The sequence below is a fragment of the Xiphophorus hellerii genome, chromosome 8 (genome assembly GCF_003331165.1).
Source record: "Xiphophorus hellerii strain 12219 chromosome 8, Xiphophorus_hellerii-4.1, whole genome shotgun sequence".
Lineage (NCBI taxonomy): Eukaryota > Metazoa > Chordata > Actinopteri > Cyprinodontiformes > Poeciliidae > Xiphophorus > Xiphophorus hellerii.
In genome coordinates, this window is record NC_045679.1 from 9,823,201 (window position 1) to 9,844,288 (window position 21,088).

General features: G+C 36.5%; 1 protein-coding gene across 3 annotated transcripts in view; it reads right to left on the reverse strand.

Moving 5' to 3' along the window:
• Positions 1-376: 376 nt before the first annotated feature.
• The window catches only part of cntfr (ciliary neurotrophic factor receptor), a 235,475-nt gene continuing 214,763 nt past the window's right edge, over positions 377-21,088 (reverse strand). For all 3 annotated transcript variants that reach the window (XM_032570005.1, XM_032570004.1, XM_032570003.1), the window contains 4 exons: positions 14,785-14,853; positions 14,519-14,639; positions 3,473-3,599; positions 377-1,960 (listed from right to left, as the gene is read on the reverse strand). In XM_032570005.1, coding sequence (XP_032425896.1) covers position 1,960; positions 3,473-3,599; positions 14,519-14,639; positions 14,785-14,853 — 318 coding nt within the window. In that variant the 3' untranslated portion in view covers positions 377-1,959. The remainder of the gene's footprint in view (positions 1,961-3,472; positions 3,600-14,518; positions 14,640-14,784; positions 14,854-21,088) is intronic.

The following is a 21,088-nucleotide window of genomic DNA, read 5'->3' on the forward strand; positions in this document are numbered from 1 at the left end:
AAAGTTTCCACCTAGTGGAAAGTGGAAATCCAGTAGCAGAATATAAAAGTAAGCTTAGATTAATATGGTTGGCTTATGTATTTTTAGTTTATCAAAAACTTAATAGTCATTAGCTTGATAAAAAAATACTAATGTCTTATTCCATACAATTATTTCAAATTATAAATACATAATATTTCTGAGCAATATGCAGAATCTGTTTTGTTTAATTTTGTGATTAAGGTCACTAATTGGGGAGGAAAGAATTAATCTGTATGATGACATTTTGATACGGTACACTTTGAAGGTGATTATTAAAAGAGATACACTAACTTGCTACATTTCCATTGTATTCTGTTCTAAAAGGTGACATGAAAATGATGCCAGTTCATCAGAATTCATTGTGAAATGGTCACATTTAATGGTTGAAACCTGTCATTGTATATACATCTATAAAAAAGACCCCAGGTACAGGTTACGACATTCTAATGCTAATACATACATTATTATTATCATTATTAATAATATTAAATAATAAACTTTGTTCATTGTTAAAGTTACATATCATAGTTTACAAAATAGAATCAAGAAAGTAAGCCATTATGAATGTCTGAAAAAACCAAAGGGAACAAACAAAAAACTAAAGCCCTATATGTATCTTTTTTATTATTTGTCCATAAAATTCAAAAATTACAATAAACACATCAATATTCATTTGAATAACATAATAATACCTGCTGATATTGGCTATTAAAATGTAAACTGAAAAATAATAAAATGTTTGTAAAGGCGCCAGACTTTGGAAAGCAAACAGATTCATGTTACTGTTTTTTTTACAGCATAGAGCAGAAACAGAAACCAACGTACTGTAGCTCATGTCAGATCCAAAATGCAATGTTGCTGTAAAAACAAAGTCAAACCAAACGCAACTTTGTGAGAAAACAAATGTTCCGTCTGAAAACCACTTTATTTTTGTTCTTTTTATTTTTATTTCATTTTTATTTACCTTATTTTTTTTTTAATTATTTTTTTTATCTTTGTTTTTTTTTTTTTTTCTTACAATCCAGGTCCTTCTTATCACTCGCTGTAAGCACAATGTAAAGCTAACGGTCTAAATAAGTCGAGCTACCATTACTGAATTCTTCAAAGTGTTAGTCCCCAGATCGAACAAAGGCTCCCTCCAACGGTTCGATTCAGGCGTCGGAGGCGTGCGGAGCACCGTCTGATGGAGGCTTACAGTGGCGTCTTTGTTTAAACGGTGTGTGCGTGTGCGTGTGCGTGTGTGTGTGTGTGTGTACACAAACAGGAGCTGCAAATATCCTCAGGTTTGATACATATAGCACTTTTCAGCTTCACCACTCCACTTGCATATGCACACACGTTTTGAGCACAGGCACAAGCTTCGGGAAGCTCAGTGAAAGAATTTGGAGCCACTTGGTTGGGGTGCTTATGAGTCTTTGGCATGATGGTTGAGCTGTATGTGGGGGCGCTACAGTAGCCACACACACAAAGGCACGACTGCGATAAGTGTGCGTTTGTCTGTGAAGCGCTCTGCAGTTAAAAAGTAAGGGAGAAAGTCAATTAATGAATAAAAAATAACAATGTGTTGGTTTTCTTGCTCAGAGAAGGAGCTTCCTGAACCAAACAAACCAACAAATCAGTCTGCCGCGGCTCATCGAAGCCACAGGGGCGTAACATTAATCACTTTGATGCTGCTGCTGTCGTGGTTGTTCTGTTGCCTCTGCTGCTGCTCTTGTTGTCGTTTGCAAAAGTTCCTCTGAAGAATGTCTTTGTCCCCGTCAGCCAACAATGACTGTCTGATTTCCCCTCTTAAGAAATTTTGGTGAGTAACTGTGTGATGGACAGATATGATCAATGCACTGTATCCTCAAAAACATGTGCAAAATAGAAAAAACACCAGCCTCCGCCTCTTTATCTTGTTCTTCCTCCCACCTGTTGTCACTCCATGGGACTAAAACATCTGGAGAAGCAGAAAGAAAAAAAACAAAGCAATTTAAGCTGTGAACCATCAAAAATGTTATCTCTTGTCTTTTTATAAACCCTCCAATCTGATTAGCAGTAACTTGACAAAGTATTCATACCACTTGAAACTGAAGCAGTTGAAAAAGCACAAACCAGTGTTTTCTTTTTCTTATTGGGATTTTATGTGGTAGACCAACACAACTTTATGGATATTTGCAAATTACAAAGGAAAATCATTCAACATTCAAAAAATCTTCCAAAAAGGAGGAGAGAAGAAGAGGAGACATACTGTAAAGTGAACTTTTAGGCCTAGATCTACGATGTAAAAGTGTGTAGGAAAACTAAAATTCCATATCAGCATGGGCCTGAGCATCCTGAAGTAAAACATAGTGGAGGCAGCATCATTAAATTGGGTTCTTTTGATTCAGTAGGAACAGAGACGTATCTTTGTGACCCAGTCAAAGTCAAGACAATATCCAACTATTATTCTATGGCAGAATTTGAAAATGGATAATGGATATTATCCCTCTGCTTGATCTTAATTGTGTTGCATAGAAGAATGGACAAAGAAAAATCAGTCTGGCAAAGCGCAAAACTAGCAAAACCTAAAACATGAAGCTGAAAGTCGGTTATTCAAAGAGCTAGTGCAGTTAGGTTGATTACACATGAAAGCTACACTTTGTTTTACAATTGTAAGAAAATGAAAAATCAATTTATCCTTTTGGATTTATTCTTCACAGGTATGCACTACTTTGTTTTGATCTATCAAATCAAATACCAATACAAACTGTGCTGTCAACAAAAAAGAAAAAAAAAAAAAGAGGAAAAGTGCAAGTTGCATTTTTACATTTCCAAAGCTATGTGTCGGCTTCAAACAAAATCAGAGACGCTCGTATTGCATTTCATTTCAACCTCAAATAGACTCTGCAGAAGAAACTGTAAAAAAAAAAAAAAGAAAGAAAAAAAATCTCCTGTGGTCATAAAATAAACTCCCCACACAGGAGTTACTCTTAGAATATGAAACATTTTCGTGACAATAAAGTCATGCATTAACATGTTAATATACAGTACAGACCAAAAGTTTGGACACACCTTTTAATTCAATGAGTTTCCTTTATTTTCATGACTATTGACATTGTAGATTCACACTGAAGGCATCAAAACTATGAATAACACATGTGGAAATATGCACTAAACAAAAAAGTGTAAAACAACTGAAAATACACCTTATATTCTAGTTTCTTCAAAGTAGCAACCTTTTGCTGTGATTACTGCTTTGCACACACTCTGCATTTTCTTGATGAGCTTCAAGAGGTAGTCACCTGAAATGGTTTTCACTTCATAGGTGTGTCCTGTCAGGTTAATAAGTGGGATTTATTGCCTTATAAATAGTCATGAAAATAAAGAAAACCCATTGAATTAGACAGGTGTGTCCAAACTTTTGGTCTGTACTGTATACTGTACCAGTGAAGTTCAAAATCAATTTGAACATGTGTGTGTTGGTGCTCACCACATGAACAACAGCATCATCCCTAACAGCAAAGGAGAGAAAAATGTGACGGCCCTGGCAGCTCTGCCCACCGGAGGCTCGGCCTTCTGCGGTGCTTTGGAGGACGGTATGGGAGAAGTCTTCGTCTCTGCAGAAAAACGAGTCAAAAACACACAAGATTTTTTTAGTCATTCCCTTAAACACCTGGTCAGTTGGTTTTGTTATTTAGCTGTTTGCTGAGTTTTTTTTTTTTTTTTTCCCCATTTGCACAGAGTACAATAGTACAGATCCTGAGGGTGAAAATCTTTCAGTCCGTCGTTCTGATGAATGGAGTGACAAAAATGCTCATCATAACGGGAAAGAGCAAACAGAAAGGAAAATACAGGGAAGAGCAAAATCAATTCTAATCTACAAGCACAATCAATGGGAGACTTGTCAAGGCAGTTATGAAGTGAACAAGACAAAAAAAATAGCTCCATTCTGCATAGAGAGCAAACTGGGTGGAAGAGAAAAAAAAGGATGACAAGGAAAAACAAGATAAGAGTTAAAAAGGAAGGAAAAGTACATTATGGCCACATGAATTTAGCTATAAGAGGACAGTAGAATCCATTTATATATACTCTATATTTATAGTTTCCAGTTGGTACTTAAATTTAATTATCTAACAGATGCTGTGCAGACTTTTAGTTCTATATTAAAAATATTATGCAATGCGCAGTGAAACAATTACAAGATTCCTTCTGTTTTTGCAATCTTTAAATATATTTGTTTTTGCAGTAAATAAAAAAATATCACAGCACGATTTCATTGATTAAGATCCTAATCAATAATCCTGACTTTCTTAGTTCTAAGAAACCTGGCATTATGCCAAAAGAAAAGAAAAAAAAAACAGAAGCATTGTCTCATTGAATCACGGACTGGATCAGGACAATAAATAACAATTAGCCTATTGGCTAATCCTGGTGCATTTCCATAAATGTTAAGTGATATGCATTATGCCTTTCAAATAAATTGATACAATTGCAGGCCAGATCAGTGCCAGACCTGTGGAACCAATGAACCCCTTTAAAATTAAACGCTTCTGACAACATATAGCTCTCAGAACGGTAAGAAATTCAAGAAAAGATGATAAATAAATGACATGTATCTATCTGACAACATAATTCCTAAGTCTTTGATACTCCTGCAAACCTGTGAGAACCTTTGTACCATTATATTCCAAGGAGTGGATGACTAAGAAAATATACTACTACAGGACATCGACTACTCATCCAGGTCACTTCTGAACAACTAAAGCTGCAGTTGCTTAGGTTCAGTTCAGTCAAACTAACACAATATAATGTTCAAAAAAATTTATCTGAAAAAGGAAGTTAGCATGGTGGTGATAGTGGTGTATATAATTAAGTCAGACCAGCAGTAATACAATTTATTTAATGATCTGAACCATTTAAGTGTGACAAAGAGTCTGAAACAGAAGCAATCTTTAAGAGAGAAAATGCTTTTTCATGGCACTAGTTGATGGAATTCATGGAGGATGGTGGTGGGGGGAGGGAGTAATTAATGGCTTGTGGCAAACATAAATATATGCTAAAAGTCCCCACACACTGATGAATTTCTTAGTTCTACAGTTTGGTTTTACACCGCTAGACAAATTAAAATATCAAAGTTTAATGCTTTATAAAACTGTGCTATTGCTACAGCTGCAGGCAGCACACAGATGCATGATATTAACTCATGCAGGATGTTTGCCGCTCGATCTGTGAAGAGAGTATATGATTTCCTTTTCCTTCCAATTAATGACTGTTGTGGTGTACTGCGCTGGGAAGTCGGGAGATATATTAGATGGAAGCAGCCAGGTGTGAAATAGCCAGAGAAAGAGGGAACCGAGGTGCGTTTAACACATTCAGCAGCACAGCGCAATGCCTCCGGCCTGCAGCAAAATATTATGCTTAGGACCGGAGACGAAAACAAAAAATTATGCAGAAATAATGTGCCGGTGACAAGGAGAGACATTTATGGGGTGTGCGGCAATTGTAACGAGCGAGGTGAGGACAGGTAAACAGAGGAGATGAGACAACGGAGAGAGGGAGGGAAGATTGATAAACACAGGAGGAGAAAAAAAAAGCAGGTGAAGACGGAGAAAAACACTAGAAAGGAAGCATTTAAGAGAAGTTATTGTGACAAAAGAAATGCTGAATGACTTGAACTCCAATAGCCTCCCATGTTGATGCAGATTATGTTGATCGCTGATGCTTTAGGTTGTCTAAATTTAAATGACAGCTGTAAGAAAATCATGAATACAGCATCTGTGATAATCCAGGTGTTCTGTTTTAAAAGATAATAAGATTTCCTTCTTATTGCCTTATTTATGAGTGCAGACATGTGAACGATGAACACATCTTTACAGGCCAGCAGCAGACCAATGTCATTTTGTGGGGGAAAAAAATAACAAATTATATATATGATTTATGACATGCAAGATTTATTCATTCATATTCAGACACAAATTTAGACTCAGCTCTCTGCCAAAACACATTCAAGTTATAAAAGCAAAATGGTGAGAGTGATTGTTTTCACTCAACAATATTCAAATTTAAACTAAGTGTTATGAATCACAGGATATTGGTGTTAAGAGTTGTATTATTACAACAACATTGCACTGTTACATATTCGATTTGGGTTTCAACCACATTCTATCAATCAGTCAATCAAATTTTATTTGTATAGCACATTTCAGCAGCAAGGCATTTCAAAGTGCTTTACATCATTACAAACACAGAAACACAAAGCAACATAGAATCAATAATCAAAACACAGCATTAAGTCAAGTTCCATCAATAAATTTGTAATTGATTACATTTCAAATACAATCCTAAACAGGTGGGTTTTTAGTTGAGATTTAAAAGAAGTCGGTGTTTCAACTGTTTTACAGTTTTCTGGAAGTTTGTTCCAAATTTGTGGTGCATAGATGCTGAAAGCTGCTTCTCCTCGTTTGGTTCTGGTTCTGGGGATGCAGAGCAGACCAGAACCGGAAGACCTGAGAGGTCTGGAAGGTTGATACAATAAAAGCAGATCTTTAATGTATTGTGGTGCTAAGCCGTTCAGTGATTTATAAACTAACAACAGTATTTTAAAGTCTATTCTTTGAGCTACAGGGAGCCAGTGTAGGGACTTTAAAACTGGTGTTATGTGCTCTATCTTCCTGGTTTTAGTGAGAACGCGAGCAGCAGCATTCCGGATCAGCTGCAGCTGTTTGATTGATTTGTTGGACAGACCTGTGAAGACGCTGTTGCAATAATCAATACGACTGAAGATGAACGCATGTATTCTAAAATACAGCTCTAACTAAATAACTCAACATCGCTCTTTTAGGGATCTGATACCACAGTATATATAAATACCATCAAAGCAAGGCAAATAAAGAATAGATTGCCTGAAAGCAAAATAGTAATAAAAATAAAAAACCTATTACAAGATATAAACTAAAAATGCCCTTTAGACAGGTGACCAGAATCGGACGATTTTCAGCTTGACCTGCCTGGCTGGTGACCGGCAAACGAGACACCGAAAAATCAGATTTTCTTTTTCTTCGGTCAGTAAACACACCTTAAAACAGGAAGGCAGCATGCTGGCTCATCATGTGGAATGCGTGGTGTTTTTTTTCTTTCACTTTTAACAGGTCAAAAAAATAAATAAATAAATTTGGAGGTGTGGAGGTCCTACGGGAAAAAGTTTGTATTGTGGCATTTGTGTGTTTTTATTATTATTATTTGGGAAATACTGAATGGTACCCTCAAAAACGATTGAAACATAAATAGAACTGATTCGTGTTTTTTTAGTTATATTTTTGACTAATATCTAGAAATTTATCTTAGAGCACATGCCATTCAATAATTCAGAGGTGTGTTGATTTCCATAAATCAGTAATGAAGATAAGTAAAATTCACCTGAGGTGAACCATATTTATTGTATAAGTTAAATGAAAAAGATAAAATAAATAAAATGTACAATAACAATTGGTTTTTCAGCAGCCATCCCATAAAAATAAATAAACAAATAAATAAATAAATAAACAAACAATTTTGTGTACGCAATAGTACTGAGACTACAAAGCAGATTTTATATAACAAAGGATGGTCATGTGAAAAGGCGACATCATGCATATTGTTGGGCACAGTGGAGGATCTGTGATGCTGCGGATCCGTTTCTCTTCCAAAGCACTCGGCTCCTTCGCATAGAAACCCTGACAGTCACATAATTTATGTAAATGTCAAGATTATTTCATTTAGAATATACTCAAGTTAAATTCTGGATTATTCTAATGTTTTCAGAACATGAGCTCTTGTGCGGTAGTTTACCACAGCAAAGGAGTCCTTCACTGTACCTTGCCACAGCAAAGGATGAGTTTATTTTCTTCTGTCTTTTCCTTTTTCTTTCACCTTTGATTTTACAGCTCAGTATATTCTAACACATCTTAGTGTTTTCATAGCGGTGAGAGAATCAAGGTGCAACCGTGTCTGTCACCTTTATGGTTGACTTTGGGGAAATGTGAATTTCACTCAAGTACATGTTGATTTGCTGATGTGTGTCATCTATTTTTACTAGATCTCTCCTTTTTCAGAGAACGTAATGGAAGACAGGACCTTAAGTTACCTCAAGACCAACCTCAGTGCTGCAGGTGCTCCCTTACCCACATCCCTTAGATCTAATGCTTGCCATGAAACACAAACTAATCATTTATAAATAACATCAGACATGAAATATATTAGCAAAACTCTAATGTTACCTGGCCTGCTTGGTGCTAGACAGTGTACAGTTTCTGTCTGAGGGAGTGAGACGGGCAGAGATTTACATCTAAGAAGGTTTTGACACAGAAGCTCTGCTGTGGATCTTCTTTTTACATCCTGGAATGTGGTGAGTAAGCACAATATCTGAGGATGGGATTTCGAAATGCCGTGTCTGTCACCATGCTATTCCTTTCATCAGAAGTCTGTTGATGCCAAGAAACACAGCCAGTTACTACTTTCTGTGCAGCTTGAAACTAAGAGACACGCACACAAAAATAGAACACCACAGAACAACAATAGAGACGAGAAGGAGAAAGGGAAGAGACCGAGAATACTTAAATATTTGCTTAGACTCACCAACACAATCAATAAGTCAAAGGAAGTGTTTTCAATTACTGTTTGGATGAGCAGCCAGGAAATATCGGTCAGGGTGGAGATGGTAATAAACTGAAAGGAAGTGAGCCTTGGCAGAACTTTTGTTTATTGGCCTTATTATGGACTGGAAATAAGACAGCTTCCTTTCTCCATGCTAATGTGATTCTCCTTGAAGTACAAGAGCAAATTAAAGAATTAGATGATACAAAGTTTGTAAAATGCTGTGCAAGTCTCAAATAAAATAACTGTAAAATGAATGATTTTATTGCTATATGTTGTTTTGATGTCTGAAGACATTTTCCTGTTTAAATAAAGGACTATAATGTTTCTATGAAAGGAAAACACATTCTGACTGCATTAAAAATAACCCACCAACAATGATAATCATAAATAAAGTTTCTAGAGTGTTTTTAAGAAACAAAATATAATTCCTTAAGCAATAATTCACCACCTTTGAAGTCTTTACATTTTTGGTCAATTAAATCACAATTTCTAAGGTCTTCTAGCGATAAAGAAGTATTGAAAAATGTTTTTCAAGTAATAAAAACTAAATATCATGAAAGTTTTTTCTTAAACTAGGCAATTCTTAATATGATACCCCTAAATAAAGTTGATTGCAAGTTACTGCCTTCAGAAGTCACATAGTTCATCTCACAAAGCTTAGCTGGGAAAATCTATTAACAGCAAAACTCGCAGTTGTGAATTCGGCAAAACTAGTCGGAAAGACTGGCAATAAGAAAACCACTGCTAAAAGAAAGTCATAAGAATTTCCATTCGCAGTTCTCCACAAGTCACATAGAGCTAACAAAAAAAAAATATGTGGAAAAACATACTCAAGTAAGGTCAAGATCCAAAACTTTATGTGGCAGAAAACTAGCACAACATCACACCAAACACCTCATGCCCATGATGAAGCATGGAGGAGGCAGCATCAGACTGTGGGCATATTGTTCATCAGATGAGAGCATCTGTAGAATGGGTGACTGTCATTCAAGCACATGTTGATTTGCTGCTGCGTGTCTGTCCACAAATCTGATATTTATGCAACAACAGAAATAAAAAGCAATAGGAATTGTTTTAGCCACGGATTATGGCAGAACAAATATTTGGCAGAAGAAAATCAGACATTGTTGGCTGACATGCTAAACTTTTTTGGTGGCGCACATATCCCTCCATTGTGAAAAATAATAGCGATAGCATACTTCTGTGCTTCTCTGCTTGTGTTTGGCATAGAATCAGTCAGATAATTGAACTCCAGGTCACACTTTTTTAGTTCACAATCATGCTGTGTCTTTGTTGCATAAAGGCATAAATCCCTATAACCTTCTATTTAGTTGGCGTCCCTAAAATAATTGAATGCCTTTTTAACTCTCCTCTGCAGGCCAGACTCATCCAATTCAACAATAGGCAAACATGAAGTCATTTTATGGATATCAGCGGAGCAACTGCAGCTGCCACACACAGTCCTCTGCACAGCTGGAGTCAGTCACCCACCAAGTGACATCTTTAGAGAAGGCAGCAAAGAGAAAAGAGAGATTTGTTCCAAGCGTGGGGTGACAAGAGGTAGGAGTGAGAGGAGTGTCTGATCAATAGAAAGAAGTTAGAGAGAAACAGAGACCTGAAGGCAAAAAAGAGAAACAGAAGGGAGAAGAGACAACAGGACAACAAGAGCAGGAAGGGAAGCAGAGAGGCGGCAGCTGGAACGGGCAGACGCATGAGGAGAATCCCAATAACCTGCTGTTCTTTCCTTGAGAGCGAGGATAATGCACTGTGTACCGAGTGTTCAAGTGAGAGCGGACAAAGCGTGCCGTATTTGATTGGAAGGCCGTGTTTGTGTGGTTTTCTGACTGTGTGCTTGTTTCCAACAAATGTGTCAGAAGATGGCACATATGTGGAGGTTTTTTCCAGCCAGTGTTTGTCCCTCTGCAGGCATGCATGTGCTCATTAGGTGAGGACTGTGTGACAATACGTGTGCAGTGCTGCTCTTCACCAAAAGAAGTCAGCCTTGTGCTGTAAAACTACCACCACATGTTATTGGACAGCCAGGCAGAGATGGACAACAACACAGCAAACAGACTGACCGTTCGGATTTTATGGTGTAGATTCAACTCTGACATCTTAGTGAAATTGCGCAATTTATCTTCTCGGCTAATTAAGACAGATTATTAGCATCTCAGCATGGAAGTGTTTAGGTATAATAAGTAACAAAAAAACCAAACAAAGAAAAACAACAACAAAAAAACAATTGTCATTGGAAAATGATAATCCTAGTTTAGTTTAAGTGTGAGGTGTAGTCATAATTAGATTGCTGCCTTATCTCAAGCTGAGCATGACCCATGAAATTCGGAATCCTGTATCAAAAAACAACCTTAATTGCTTGATCAAAATTTTTAATGGGTTTGGACTTGTAAAATAGTTACTGACCACTTTATTAGGTACACATAATTAACTCCTTTGTAACGCAAATGACGAATCAGCCACTGGCAGCAACTCGGTGCATTTAGGCATCTAGATGTGGTGAAGCAGTTTTGCTGAAGTTCAATAAAAAGCATGACAAAGAGGAAGAAAGGGCATTTAAGTGGCTGTAACCATGGCGTTGTTTTTGCCAAACAGGGTGCCTTGACTGTTTCCAAAACTGCTAATCTACTGAGAATCTTTAATGCACAACAATCTCTTGAGCTTAGAGAGTGATCTGAAAATGAGAAAATATCGACCGAGCTGCAGCTGTGTAGACAAATATACCATAAAAATGGTATTTCCCGGTACTTTTTATTAATGTTACAAGTAAGTCTGCCGCAATAAGCAAAAATGTAATTAACTGCATGATAAATTACAATGAATTTGATCATTTCCATTCTGATCAGTAATATTTTCTGAAGGAGACTGCATAATCAATTTCTTTTATGGTTTCGGTTGTGTGTGATTTGTATTTCCAATTTATTTATGATTCTTAGTCATTTTTTAAAATTTCTTTTGGATTTATAAAATATCTTCCAGTTCCAGGATTAAGAGTTGTTTACAAAATTAAATTAAAGTTTACTGATCTTTGAGAGGGTGGAATTATATTATTATGTCATTGTTATATCACTTGAAAAAACAATATTATCATTTATCACAATCATTTCTGGGACAATTTATTGTCCAGCAAAATTTGTTATTGTTAATGGCCTAGTTAAAAGTAATTTTTTTAAATAATTTACTCCAGACCTAATATGAAAATAAAGACTACTGAAATCCCTCATGAACAGTACAAATTTACACACAGTTAAATTACATCTTAATCTAATGCTGTGAAAAGGTGCTTGTCCATTAAACATTTCTTCTGCTCTTGCCTTTTTGTCAGATTTTAATGATTTAGTTTATCAAACAAACTTTAATATCAAAGATAAACCAAGGATAAAGTCAGCTAAAAAGTAATGATCTTATTTACTTAGGGAAGAGATTCATCCAAATCAAACTGGTTACTTACTGTTTATGAAAATCTAATTGCCTCTGTTCATGAAATCATGAACTAACTGATATCAATCACAAAATATGAGTTCGTTAAAAGTCAGAAGAAATCACTTAAATCGAATCTTTCTGACAACAATAAGCGTGTTAAATTATCACAAAAGTCAACACATCCTCATCTAAAGAAATTAAAGAAAAATTCAAGACGACGAGAAATGAAGAATTTTTATCTATCAGTCTGGAAAGGTTTACGAAACCATTCCTACGGCTTTGGAAAGGCACTGAACCACAGAGAGAGCTGTTATCCACACACATGGTGTCAAACTTTTCCAGGAGTGGAGAGCCGGCTAAAATTACCCCGACTCTTCACAGAGGTCAAAAAAGAACCTGGAACATCTTGTGCTCTGCAGACTTCACTTCCCTTTGCTAACTGCATTGTTTCATGTTTCCACAAAACAAAAGAAAATGGGTAAAAATGACATCCAAGTGAGACTTCCAACACCAATACCGCAGATCACTAAAAAGAATACAAAGTCCCGTCTCACATTTGTTGAAAATTATCTTAATTATCATAGGGTGTATCAACTCTCAGGGCAGTCAACCTCTCTCAGGAAGCCAATATTGGCCTAATAATGTTCAACAACATCATAAAATTCCTTTTCTTGTGTTTGTTTTGCATGAGACAACAACAGGTTTCTCTTCGATCATATGCCTCAGCAGCCCCAAAAGCATTTGTAATAGCCAGTTGCATACATTGTTCATCATACGGAAATCTACTGATTTGATTATGGAACAAGGATAATCCTGGGCTACCCTGAATCAAATTCAACAGAAGGATCTGCACACAGCTAAATAACTTAATCATACAGAGTTATGCTTCTTCTTAACTACTGTGTTCCAGTAAGGAACACCATCTTCTCTGGCACTCATGCCTACAGTGCAGTCTTTGTTATCACTGCTTTTTATACGGAGATAATGTTAAAGTATAACGTGTTGCTCTACCGCTAACTCTCACAACCTCTCCTCACATCGCTATGGTCGGACACACTTTGCTCCTTTTAATTTAGATTTCTAAAGTAAATCTAAAGTATACCATTGGTAAATTCTAAACATATATATTATATGTAATAATTAAAAACCAGCAAAATAAAGAGTTTTATCATTTTTTTCCCCCTACTTTATAACGGAAGTATTTTTTGACATTTTTGACCCAGTTACTATCTGGGTGAATAGTAAATGAGGTTGTGATTGCAGTAAACATGGCTGTTGTCACTCAGTTATTTATTCTTTAAATACAAATCAATAGAGTTTTGTTATTGCAGTATTCCTAATATATGTTCAACAGAGTGTTCATCCCTGAAGTACACTTCTTGGCGTTCGGGTTCTTTCAGTGTGCTGCCAGTGTTTCACATCTGGCACATGTCAATGTCTATTTACCAACCTGTCTGCAGGTTTGCAAAACTTATTTAGAGGTGTAAAACGAAGAAAAATTATATAAAAATAAACTGCAACAAACACATTTGGAAAAAATCTTGTTATACTGCAAAGTACGCTGTAGTATAAGAGGCTGTCTGGAGTTGGATGAAATACGTGAGTGTTCTTTTAAAAGGTAGCACTGTTTTCCCCCTGAGGCAGTTTTCAGCAGCTTGGGTTGATGCGTGACAGTTTGACTTGAGGCTGCTAGATTTTATTTCATTTTATTTTTTTTACCTTGAACTGTAATAGAAGAAGCTAAAGCCTTACTGTAATACTTAATGTGTACACAGTGTTATCTAAATAAAACTGTTATTCAATTTCATGGCAAGGTAATTATAAAGACAATATTATTTAAAAGCTGAAGGCAGAAGGTGAATTATGAAAAGCTTCAATGGATAAATGTCAAAAAACTTCACAGAAATGGTTACAAAAAATACAGCAATGTGTAAAACATAATGGTGAGTTATGGTAAAAAGTTTATTGTCTTAGTTTCCAGTAAAACACTGGAATCGATGAAGTCAAAATATGAATCTGAAAAAACTGCGGTTGCAGAATAGCCCCAAGTTCACAACCCAAAATGTCATGGAAAAAAAAGCATAAAAACCATAGTTAGATTTAAGATTTTATTGTTTAGCATCACTCTATTTAAACTCACATAATACTTTCCAAGTACAATTTGTGAAAATATTTTCCTAGGCAACTCATGAAATAGATACTGCAGCAATTGAGACACTCCTAACTAATTAACAAGAGAAAACTTTACTAGTTTTCTCATGATTCATAGGTTTGCAACAACTGTGTCAACAGGATGCAAGTAGTAAGATATGTTCTAGTACTTCATCATGCAGATTATGGAGCCTAGAGGAACCTCACAGTAAATGTTTCTTCATCCAAATGTATAGCTTAACTGGATGAATGCACTACAGTGTTCCTGTGTTTGTTCCACTAAAGAGGAGACTTGATTTAGGCTTCAACCTACCATTAGGAAAGTCCACTTCAGTTGTGGTAGTGATTGGCAGAGGATCCTCAATCCAGGGTGTGGCATGTACAGCAACGCTCCAGTCACTCCATGTTCCAATCTCTGTGTCCTTTGCAGCTATCTGTTAATGTAAGGATAGTAGGAGCAAAGATGTTTTGGACAATTGGTGTTAATAAGTGCCAATGAAGTACTACTTTAACACCTAGTTTCTTGAGTGTTTTTTAAAAATGAAAGAAATATGTAAAAAAAAAAAAAAAAAAGGTTACCTGTATGATATATTCCTTCCCAGCATAAGCATCGGTAATGGTATGTGAAGTGCTGTCAAGGAGTTCCACCTAAACAAAAAGCAACAAAATTTCCCCAATTTAGAGCAAGAAACAGAATGGGAGTGAAACTGTATTGTAAACGGGAATTAAAATCAAGTAGTATGCTTTCTGTTCTTGAATATATCCATTTTTTCCTGAGACATCAGCATTGTGAATAAGATTAATGCATTCTTGAAAGCACTCATACTTTTAAGCAGGCTATGTGACCCTGGGGACACAAAGTGGTCTGAATTGTGAAAACTTTGAGCTTAAAAAGGCAACTATGAGGTCTTGAGTCAACATTTGATCCGGATGTCTAACCCTTCCATTGCCGTGTCCATAAATTATGATCTCAGTATAGAAATACTAGCTTGAGCTTTTAGCTTTTCGATGATTTATGGCGGGAAGACCTATTCACTATTCTGTGAATAGGTCAAGTGTGTGGCTTTAACCTTCAGGTGTTTTACACTCTGTTGATGAATTGACTGTAACCTGATGCCCCTCCGCAGCCTCCGCTCTCCACACATACAAAAACTCCTACAGAGGCGAATACATAATTGATGATTACACCAGAGAGAACTGGCATCAGTGCCACATAATTTTCTGACAGAGAATAAACTAAATGTTTGAGTAACAGGGGAGTGAATGGGAAAATGATTTGCTGCTCCTCTGTAATTTACGGTTAGAGGCGTGCGCGCGCGTGTGTGTGTATGATTGTTTGCCGGTGGCTTGCTTCTGAAAGGGTGAAGGAAAAATAGTGAGAGGGAGGCAACTGCACTTTTCTGTTTGTCCCTTGAAGTCAACAGAAATCGTTATGTGAATGCCAGATGCATTCTACAACTAACAGTGTCAATGTTCCTAGACATAGAAAATTCTACTGAATATCTAACTATTTATATATAGATGTTCAGCTTAATCTAGATCACATTACGAGAAAACCTTGACCAAAACTGAAATATTTCAATGAAGCAATTCTCTCACTGACAACTTCAAGTACTTGACAATGTTTTGAAATATTCCTTACATTTGTCTCAATATCAAGTTTATTTTTGCATTACTTAGTTTCAATTCAGTTGATTTATACTGTCACACTCAATAAAATAGATTATACAAAAAATTATTTGTTTTGGTCACTCAATTTCTTAAGCAAAACACATGAAATAGATTATTTACCCACAGACAGATGTTTTCAAGTCTCTATTTCTGTTAATTGTAATGAAAGCACAACATTTAAAATTAAATTATACATCAGCCCAATACAGAAGATGTAATCAATACAGAAATGTTGACTTAGTGAAAAAACGTGTACTTAATTTCAAAAGGGACTTTATATATGATAAATGAATATTGATGGGTTGCTTAGTTTTATTTATTAAGCAGGACTGTGAAGCACCAATCCATAACAAATGTCATCTTCAAGGTACTTTGCATATCCAGATTATAAAAAAAAAAAAAAATCAAGTCAGTCTAATCAAATAAACAAGCAGTCATAGACTTTTACAACAAACTCTCATACTGAGTTAGCTAGTTGACAAATAAACCATATGTTCCTAATGGTCCCTGAGTAAAATTATATATTGCCATTACAATGTTCACAAAGCCATTCTAATAAACCAGTTAAAGTTCTTGGTGAGTGAACATTTTTTTTCTTTTTTTTTTTTAAAGATTTACAATGTTTACATAAGGGGGATCACCATCAATAGAGTTTGAGTTATTTGCCGCTGTTAGCTTCGTAGTTGCAGAGAGCAAAGTGTTTCAGAGTAAAAACAAAGCAGTGGAGCAGAACGAATGGTTATTATTTCTGTAATACTGGATTTTGTCAGAAAACAGATATGGAAAAAAAAAAAAACACGCATTTCGGCAGCACTTGAAGAGGCCAAAAGGATAAAAGTGTCCATCACTCTAAAATGGAATCTGTCAATGTGAATGAGATCGTGTTTCTTTTTCAGGATGGAAGGATTATAAAGAAAGGACAACCATCCAAGCAGCACTACACCAATCAGGTCTTTATAGTAAGAGGTGCCAGACACAAACCTAAAAGCCCCCTGACAGCCTCCTGGGAGTTTGCCAAATGGGTCCTGAATGACTCTCAGATCATGCAAAAGAACATCCTCTCCTTTTACAAAATGAAGACTGTACTATTCAGCCACAATTTCCAACTGTGACAGTGGAGTACAGCCACGCACTGAGCATCACCTTATATACTGCTTCTTGGGTCAAACCTGGCAATCTGATTTCTGGAGACTACTTCGAATGGATGAAATAATTTCAATGGTTGAATAAATCATTCTAAAAATAATCAAAATGAAAATAAGACAACTGTTAATTTACTTTTGTTGACAAATGTAGTTCAGTCAGGTACTGAGTTAATGTGGACCCCCAAGTCATTTGTTCATAATTTGCTGCTATTTTAAAAAAAGATTTTATGTGACACACCATAACCAACTAGTGTAAGTATGAAGAATAAGGAGTATCCCTTCTGGTTTTGGAAGCTGTGCAGATGGGAATAATTGTGCAGTTGTTATGATATGTAGCTGCATCAACAACATATTGCTCTAACGTCTGGGAGCAGCTGATTAGCATCTGAAAAGATCAAGTAATTTTTGAAATATGACTCTGGAAGAGTTGAAAAGGAGGCTTCAGGGAATAACCTTCAGAAGGAAAGACCAGAGAGAGAAGGAAGTTCAAACCATCTCTTCCATCAGTCATAATGGGCAAGGATTATATCCTCAACTCCAACATCTCAGCTTGTTTTCAGCAGTGATTCCCAACTACAAGCTATTAACATGCTAGGACAGTCATGAGACCATATGGCAACTGTTGTCATTCAAAGGCCTCTTCAGATTCGTTGAAAGATTGATTGCTAGCAGAGCTCCTTCTTACCTACAACATCACCTTCAACAACGACTCCCGATAATATGAGTTACAAAAACAGTTGATTCCCCTTTGGGATTAAAAAAAAAGCATTTTAATTGAACTGAACTGAGTTAATGGGTCACAGCCCTACTTATACTCAGAGGAATGCATTTGCTTTATCATGTTAGCATATCTAGTTAACTATGAGATTGAAATGTTGGTGTTTTTGCAGAAAAATTAGAAAAATGGTTTATCGCTATACCAACACTTTCAAGATAATTTATTTTATTTTTGATCTCTCTTTCCAGAAAGGCTACTCTTATCATATTATATCATGCAGCGGTGTGATTCAGTACATTTAGCCTGAGTTAATGGAATATTTTGATTACGTAAATTTTGTGTTGTTTTAGGTGGAAATGTGTGTGTTTTCTGGCTTCTCTCTGCAATGTGAGCGTGCACAGAAGGGAGAGCTGTTGCAACGCATATCCACTATTTCACTTTTAATCAACACTAAACAGATAAGCCCCGCAGACATGTGAGAAATGTAAATACACACTCACGCACAGGCAGCAGGGAGAGACAAATACATTTTTATCACATTACCCTGTGCCACCGCCACGGTACAAAGGCCTTTTTGGCAGCAAGGGCTACAGTCTTCAATCCATCTCCCAACTGTATCGCCACCCACCCAAACATCTTCCTGTACTGCACAAGATTAAATGCTGTTTTCATTGCTCCCTGTTTAGCCACTTGGTGTCCCAGTAATGTATGCGCCTCTTTGGAAATGTTTATTCCAAGAAGTTTACAACATATTGTCCCACCTGTTTAGATCAAAGAACTGTCGGATACACAAACAGGATTGTGTCACAAAACGCTGTGAAAAAGTATGAAACCTCTTACAGATTTTTTCTTCATAATGTCTGAGATAAAAAAAACCCTTTATATTATACAAAGGCCCAATGAGAAAAAAGAAAATGCACTTATCAATTATCCACCCATATACACTGTATATCTGGTTGTAGGAAGGTCGGTGTCTATGTCCGCCCTATATAAGAATAAGAAACATGATGCCCTTGACACCTCACCAGTCAATTACATCAATAATCTTTTTTTTTTCAGGACAGAAAGCTCAAAAGTTCACCAGCTCTGATTATTTAGGAAATAACTTAAAAAGAGCAAGTCTGATCAAATGAAATAGACTAGAAGATGTCAAATAGCAACACATCAGGTTACAATCTAAAGAATTTTAAGAATGGATCAGATGCGCAGTGAATGGCATCTATTATTCTGGAAGGGGTTACAAAATCTTTTCTAAGGCTTTTAGATTGCAGCAAACCATAGTGAGAGCCAATATCTATTAATGGGGGAAGCATAGAACCATAGTCAGAGTTGGATGGCCTACCAGACTTACTCCAAGATCACAGCAATGACTCGTCCAGAAGGTCAGAGCATTTTCTAAGAACAAAGTCTAAACTACTGCTGGTCTCAGTTGAGGTCAGTGTTCATGATTCAAAAATAAGAAAAAACACCAGACAAAAAGTAGCATCAAAAATAGACCTCCAAGTTGAATATCTCCTCTGACCAAAATTAACAAAAAGGCCTGTCTCACAATCACCAAAACAACATCTTGATGGGCTCTTAAAATTTGTGGGAATATTCTATCAATGAAAGAGACAAAAGTGGAACTCATTGGAAGGTGTATGTCCCATAATATCTGATGTAAAAACACACAATTTTGGTAAGTAAAACCATACTGACAGTGAAATATGATGGGATACTATAATAGCCTGTCAGGATTTTTTACTGCTTAAAGACATAAACTGCAATAATGGCATCATGAATTCTGTTCTCTAGCAGTAAATTCTGAAGGAGAATGCCAGCTGATCAGTTTGTGACCTCAAGCTCCATCACACTTTGGTTATGCAAGAGCAAGATGATTCGAAACAAACCAACAACTGCAGCTCTGAATGGCACCAGAAATACTTTTTCACATTACTAAACATGTATCACATTAGAGTGCATAAAATTATGGGAGCAGAAAATAAACTCTGACATAGGAGGGTGTGTTTTTTTCTAAAAGTAGGCCCAATCACTCATGTACATACAGAAGAGAAAATTAAAGAAATATGAACAAATTTGCAAAAACCCCAAATTAAACAAATGTGAGTAAAAGGCCAAATGTTGATGAGGTTTCACACCATAGACATCAATACGGAAATACACACACAAACACACCCCGACACAAGGAATGTAGATAACGGCTCTGGTTGGATATGCTGGTTAGACTACATCTAAACAACAGGAAAAATCTGCCTCAGAGGCAACCCACACTTCTACTCACACACTCACATTCACACACAATATGCTCTACACTGACGAGTGACCGTACATGCAAGCTGTGCTCAACAGACACGCATCCTGAAATGACGCGGTTGGAGCATATCGCTAATGGAATTAAGCCTAGAAATGTAGCGCTTGGTTAGGCAGATAAGACTAAAGACTCAGCTTCCTTCCAAACAGAGTGTGAGTTGGGGTTGGGGGATAGCGGGGAGAGGGGGGTGTCAGACAAAGAGAGCCTGTTAACATGAAGGCCAACATACAAGGCTTCAACTCGGCTGAGAAGGTGAGCGATGAGACAGAGATTACAGACAAACAAAGGATGTAGAAGTGCTTTGGGTCTGTGAGTGGGTTAATTTGTCAGAGTGAATATGGGTTTTCATATCCTGAAGAACAGAGGTGGGAAACTCACACCTGCAGTTTAGCAGATGCCGGTGGTGGACAAAAGTTATGTGGTGAAATGGCTTTTTCTGATTAAATAACAGGCTGCTTTAAACATATACTGGTGATGTCACATTTCAGCTGATTCTGCCCACAACTGTGACTAGTTTAATAGGATTTGAAGGAGAAAATTAAAACTGTCAACATTTTTTGGGAATCACTGCTGTAAGTTTGTTGAGGTACGCATCTCAGTCCTGGGAGTGCAGTGTCCTGCAACATTTAAAAGCATCCCAACCACCTGAACCAAATGGCTTAATTACTTCTTCCAAATGAAATCCAGTTGCACAGAGCACAGCTGATAACCTAAGCATTTGATTTAGGTGTGTTGAAGCAAAAACATGCAGAACTGGAGTTTTGCACATCTACAGATGGAAATTTTTCAGGCCTAATCAGAATGGATGGGTAACATCAGTGATCAACTTTTAGATCTTGCAACAGATTCTCATTTGTAACTGTGTGTTGACTCTCTAACGGATGGAAATACTTTGAATTCAATCATTGTATTGTCCTGCTAAATTGTGAACTTTAAATTAAACATCTTAAGGACAGTCTCTTAACCTTGACTTTCTTCTTGCAACTCTTCCATAAAGGCCAGATATTTGCATCATACTGTTGATAGTTTCTCCCATCT